At 36.7% G+C, this 6,075-nt stretch overlaps 1 protein-coding gene across 1 annotated transcript; it reads left to right on the top strand.

The window, feature by feature from the left end:
* The first annotated feature begins 208 nt into the window (after positions 1–208).
* LOC147385764 (uncharacterized) lies at positions 209–5,619 on the top strand. The gene is made up of 11 exons (XM_086422620.1): positions 209–681; positions 786–1,106; positions 1,191–1,299; positions 1,402–1,495; positions 1,898–1,985; positions 2,095–2,178; positions 2,999–3,095; positions 3,177–3,264; positions 3,484–3,589; positions 3,683–3,775; positions 4,927–5,619. Exons 1-11 carry the CDS (start codon positions 529–531, stop codon positions 5,326–5,328), a joined length of 1,635 nt encoding a protein of 544 aa, XP_086278746.1. The 5' UTR covers positions 209–528; the 3' UTR covers positions 5,329–5,619.
* Positions 5,620–6,075: the final 456 nt, after the last annotated feature.

The following is a 6,075-nucleotide window of genomic DNA, read 5'->3' on the forward strand; positions in this document are numbered from 1 at the left end:
TAGAAAATCACGACTCAAAACTTAACGTAACTGTGAATCATAACCATAGGATTCAAGCATTTTCATTGATACCAGTAGTTGGATTGCAACCAAACTCTCTGAAGTACTGGATACTAGCACTCCATCTCAATCCTGACACTCCCCACCCCCTAAGAAACTCATTTTCCTATTTATATATGCAAAAATGTTGAACGAATCAACGATAGCATATCTTGTTGTTACGTTAAAGAGTATATCCGAGTGGAGAAAAAAAAAAATACCCAATCGAAACACACAAAGTGTCCTCCATATCGCTCTCACAAAACCCAATCATCAAATTCTAATTTTTCACACCAATTGATGAATCCAGCTCTACAGAATCAAAACTCTCCAATCTCCATTGATATTTGATAACATTTGATTCCTATTTTTTTTTTAACAGAAACAAAAACTCAGAACAACAAGAACAAGAATTCATTGTGATGATCCCATACTTCGCGATCCATCATCATCATCATCATCATAATCAACAACAACAGTAGCATCGGCATGACGTCATCTTCTTCAGCTACCAACCCTCAATCACCATCACCAGTGCTCAAGACCCATTTCAAAACCCCAGAAGGCCGTTATAAACTCCACTACGAGAAAACCCATCCTTCCGGTTTCCTTCACTATGCCCACTCCAAGACCGTTACTCAAGTAGGTTTTTCTAATTTCAATCTTCAAAGGGTTTTTTTTCTTCTTTAATGAAATCGATTTTTTTAATTTAAAAAAAAATTTTGTTTTTTTTACCGGATTATCAGGTAACCCTAGCCCATCTCAACGACAAACCTCCACAGCCCCCACTTCCCCCTACTACTTCAAGCTTGAGCACAAGTAGTGGAGTCAGATTGGCCGCAGCGAGGCTCTTAGGTGGCGGCAATGGCAGCCGTGCACAGAGCTTGGTTGCGGGCAATGGGATTAGTAAAACTGGATCAAGTATTGGTAGGAATGGTTCATTGGGTGTTTCGAGCACCATGAGCAATTCTTCTTCGGCTATTTCGAATTACGATGGCAAAGGCACGTATCTCATCTTCAATGTTGGCGACACGATTTTTGTCAGTGATTTTAATTCTCAAGATAAGGTAATTATGGTTGTTTTTCGTTTTTCATCTAATTGGAGGTGTTTTGTGTAAGATTCTAAAGAAAAGGTTGAATTTTGTATGTAGGATCCTATAAAGTCCATCCATTTTAGCAATTCAAATCCTGTGTGTCACGCATTTGATTCGGGAGCAAAGGATGGGCACGACTTGCTTATTGGATTGTACTCCGGAGATGGTGAAATTGTCTTGTATTTGAAGTTTGATTTACCATTTTTGGAATTCCCCCCCCCCCCCCCCCCCCCATTGTGACTTGCTTTGTTTTGTATGTAATTTGTAGTTTACTCGGTGTCTCTGCGACAGCAATTGCAAGATGTCGGGAAGAAACTTGTTGGGGCCCAAAATTACAGCAAAGACAATTTAGTTAATAACAGGCAAACACGATCTCCCCCTTGTCCTAATTGCTTTATGTTTCTACTGGTAATTGTACATATTTTTTTCATGAATTGTTGAGTTTTCTAGCTCTCATTCAAGTATATTTTGTATTTGTTGTTCCCTTAAATGAGCTTTATCACAATGATACAAGTGATTTAACTTATCATGTAATTTTAATATACACTAGATAGTATTCGTTCCCATGGTGAATGTAAATTAAATTCTTTTTTATATATAAAGAGACTAAATAATATAGTGTATAATGTCACATATACTATTGGATCGGGATATGTTTTATCAAGAATTATTCTGAAAAATTGGTTTTGTGGTGTGTACTTGCATTTGTTTTTTATTACTAGTCTTGGCTCTTGAGTCTGCTACTTACTAGTTGTTTTTGACAGTCGATGTACCAGTATTGCATGGGTGCCTGAAGGTGAGGGCACTTTCGTTGTTGCCCATGCAGATGGGAACTTGTACGTGTATGAAAAGGTAAGACTCAAATTTCAATGAGAACATTTTTCCATGTTTGTGTTACTGTTGGTATTCAGTAGTGGTGCAAGAACTGAATTTAGTGCTATTTGCTTATTGTTTATCGTAGAACAAGGATGGTGCTGGTGATTCTTCATTCCCTGTTATTAAGGATCAATCTCAATTTTCAGTTGCACATACACGGTCCAGTAAGGTAATGTGGGTAGATGCCATCCTAAAAGCTCTTTCTTTTGTTCCAACATTGGCATTTAGTATTTTGAGATCAGAAAATATACCGTAGAGATGGACCAGCCAGAACAATCGAAATTGAAAGATTGAGCAAAATTGAGAAGGTATTGATGATTGATAATGGATGAAAATTCTGAAGTTGTTTATGTTGTGTTTGTGTTATGTAACTAGATGTCCTAATATTTGTTTTGTCTATTTCAGCTTCGCATTTAAAATTTTGAGATAAGAAAATATACTGCAGAGTTGAATTAGAATAATCGGATGTTGAAAGATTGGAAAAAATTTAGAAGCTATTATTTGTTTATTTTTTGCGAGTTACGGGTTGTTTTTCTATGTTTGGACCTTCTACTTTGTGGGCTCATTTAGTATGTTATTTTAATCTTGTAACCACTACCAAAAATGCCTTGTTGTCCCCCATTGCACACTTTATGGTAAAAAAAATTATACAAAACAATTTTACATGAAATAAGTTTAAAGCTTCTCAAGGTGCATTAGTACCGAATGTACTATTTTCTGTAGAGGTACCTAGTCTGCAAGCTGACTAATTCTGCAATTTTCATTGGGTTATCGATTTAGGGTGTTAATGTAATTGATCAAAATCTTAAATGCTCCTTAAAACTTACTTTTGTCCATCTTTCTGATCCCTATGAATGCTTGATAAGTATTGGAGCTTTCTATGAGGTAAGTAGTATATGTGTTGTTGTCATTTGAGTAATATATGTCTTGCATTGAATGGGCTCTCTCTCCTACGTTACGGTTATCGACATTTCACAATTTTCTTGCAGAGTAATCCAATTGCTAGATGGCATATTTGCCAAGGTTCAATCAACAACATAGCTTTCTCAACTGATGGGACATATTTGGCAACAGTTGGAAGAGATGGTATTATGTTGATCTGATAGTTTTCAGATTCCCTTACTATACTACTACTTCATGTTTATCGATCTCAAGTGTCACATGCAGGTTACTTACGGGTATTTGACTTCTTGAAAGAACAGCTAATATGTGGTGGGAAGAGCTATTACGGTGCTCTGCTGTGTTGTGCTTGGAGGTAACAAACTTGTACTGGTTCTCATTCATTAGAGACTGTTGGTTATTCATTCTCTGCTCTTTCTTTGATTTCAGCCCTTCTCACTCATAATACATTTTGGTTTTAGTCTCCCCCACCTGAGCTCTGTTTTAGTTTGTCTTCTTTTGTTTACATTTTGAACTACCGTTAGACCTTTTATAAAGAGAGCATTATAAATAACCTTAAGAGGCTGTTTCCCAGCTTGGACGGAAAATACATTTTGACTGGAGGTGAAGATGATCTAGTTCAAGTTTGGAGTATGGATGATCGGAAGGTAGTAGCATGGGGTGAGGGACACAACTCGTGGGTAAGTTTTCTATCAAATGGTCAATATTGTACTTGTAGTTTTTTTTTTTTTTTTTTCACATTACCATCTCATAAGCTTGAGACTGGGTGGCAGGTCAGTGGAGTTGCTTTTGACCCATATTGGTCATCACCAACTTCAGATGGCACAGCGGAAAATGTCATGTATCGTTTTGGTTCTGTTGGTCAGGTACGTATGGGCTCCTTTTTTGTAGTCCTAATTAATCTAAATTATCGATCATAAGTTAAGAATAACGTCAACAATATTTCTATATCCCTATACATGTTTTTTTGGAAGATATCCTTCTACATGTTAATTGTTTTTAGTGACGGTTTTTTTTAATATTTGTCTGAATTGTTTTAAACCTCTTATTTTCAGTTTATTTGTTTAGTTTTATATTGGTGGGTATGTGGTGAAGTGTGAGCCTTTAAAAGGTTCATGTACAAGCTGTTGCTTTATTTCATGAAAGTGTAGCACTGTAGCGTCAGTTGAAATCTGATTCCTCGTCATTTTTCTGTTCTTTTCTTTTTTTAATTAACCTCTCTTTACAAAGCTGTTGCTTTATTTCTTCAGATCTTCAATATGTTTTTCTAACTTTGCCTCCACCATTTCTTCTTGAAACTCCCACTCATGTTTTATTAGTAACTTTAATGTTGAATTCCATTCACTTCAACCCAAACTGGTGGAAGTATCAACTCACATGGGAGGTAACCTTGATAATAATTGAGTAGGGGCTTACTGATGAATTAATACAATGGAAAGTGGCTTCTATCTCAAATAAACTGTAATATATGGAGTGGAAGGCTTCTCTTTACTGTTATGGCTCATGGATTGTTCTGAAACTTCTTGAGAAAATTAGTACCTCCATCATCTAATTGAGAAGAAACCAGACCATAGGTAATTAGAGCTAAGTTTGGTGCTCAATTGGTTATACATGTCCTCTGAAAATTTGGTTTGTTTCGAAGAACAATAGGATTCAATAAAAAGGAGTTTTTGAGTTTAAGTTGGCATCAAATACTCAGATGGAGTGTGGGAGACCTGGAAATTGTTTGATTATTTCTATCAGGAATGTTTCTGATGAAGGTGATTATGTCAATATTTTATTGATTTTATAAAGCCACATCTGCTCCTTGAAGGTGGTTTACTTTCAATTTATTATGGATACTTTTAAACAGTAGAACAATGCAATATATTGGATGGAACCAATTCCCTTCTATGTACACCTTTGCTTTTGGTAGCCATGCATTTACACACTGTGGACCTTAGATTTTGTGTGATTTTGCTTCATTTCATTTCTGATTGTAAAAAAGAAAATTGCAATTTTTTGTATTTGTAAACAGGACACTCAGTTACTTCTGTGGGACCTAGTAATGGACGAGATTGTGGTACCACAGCGCCTATACCCTCCTGGTTGGTCCCCCACATTTAGCACTGGGAGCCAGTCTTCTCACTGGGACAGCATTTGCCCAGTGGGAACTCTCCAACCTGCTCCAAGCATGCGAGATGTGCCCAAACTCTCCCCTCAAGTTGCCCACCGCATGCATTCTGAACCCCTCTCTGGCTTGATATTTTCTCAAGAATCCATTCTCACTGCCTGTCGTGAGGGACACGTGAAGATCTGGATGAGACCTGTGGGGTATCAGGAAAGCCAATCAAGTAACTCGGACGTTGTGCTAAGTACAAGTTCAAAGGAGAAGCAAACCTTGACAGGAAAAATTGGCAGCTCCAATCACAAGCAATAACAAAATCAGTCGATAGATGCAAGGCATTACTCATCTTTTTAATTTTTTTCTGCAGAATTGCAAATCCATTTGCAAATATCTCGATATTCGAGGTTTTCTGTTGCATTTTCTCTTCAGATTGTAAACTTGTCTGGTTGGTTGGTTTTCACTAAAATGTGCCTGCCATTAGATTAACGATCCATTGTAAATTCCTAGCCCTAAGGTTTAACATGTAAGCAAACATGCAAAGGCTTATTATACCTATCGACTGACAGGAATAATGGAAGTTTTTTCCAGTTGGGTTTCGTTAAAGCTGTGTTCATTTATTTGGATTTGTGCTTTTCATACATCTCAAGTGAATTTCTTACTGTGTTGTTTGGCTTGAAGAGCCTTGCCATTAGCCACTGTTTCCAGTTTTGAAGCATCAAAATTTATTTGTTTTTCAAATATCTGAAGGAATGCTAGCAAGTTCACTAATTTTGTTGATTCCATCACCCATGGCGACGTAAAAGGTATTATTATGGGGATCAATCTGTACGAGCATCTCATAATCAGTGAAGTATTCCACAAATGATACTGCAGAACTTAACGCAAATTCATGTTGGAAGAAATAAAATTGAAATGAGGATTTGGCTAGCTCCTCATGAATCGATGAAGATTCAATCTTATATTATGTAATGGTAATGAGTGAGATTTCAAAAGAAGTTTAAACATGACAAACCCGAATGATTCTTATTACACAGATTTAACCAGGGAGCCAATAATATT

The sequence above is a fragment of the Akebia trifoliata genome, chromosome 14 (genome assembly GCF_017979445.1).
Source record: "Akebia trifoliata isolate Shusen 1 chromosome 14, ASM1797944v1, whole genome shotgun sequence".
NCBI classification, from domain to species: Eukaryota; Viridiplantae; Streptophyta; class Magnoliopsida; order Ranunculales; family Lardizabalaceae; genus Akebia; species Akebia trifoliata.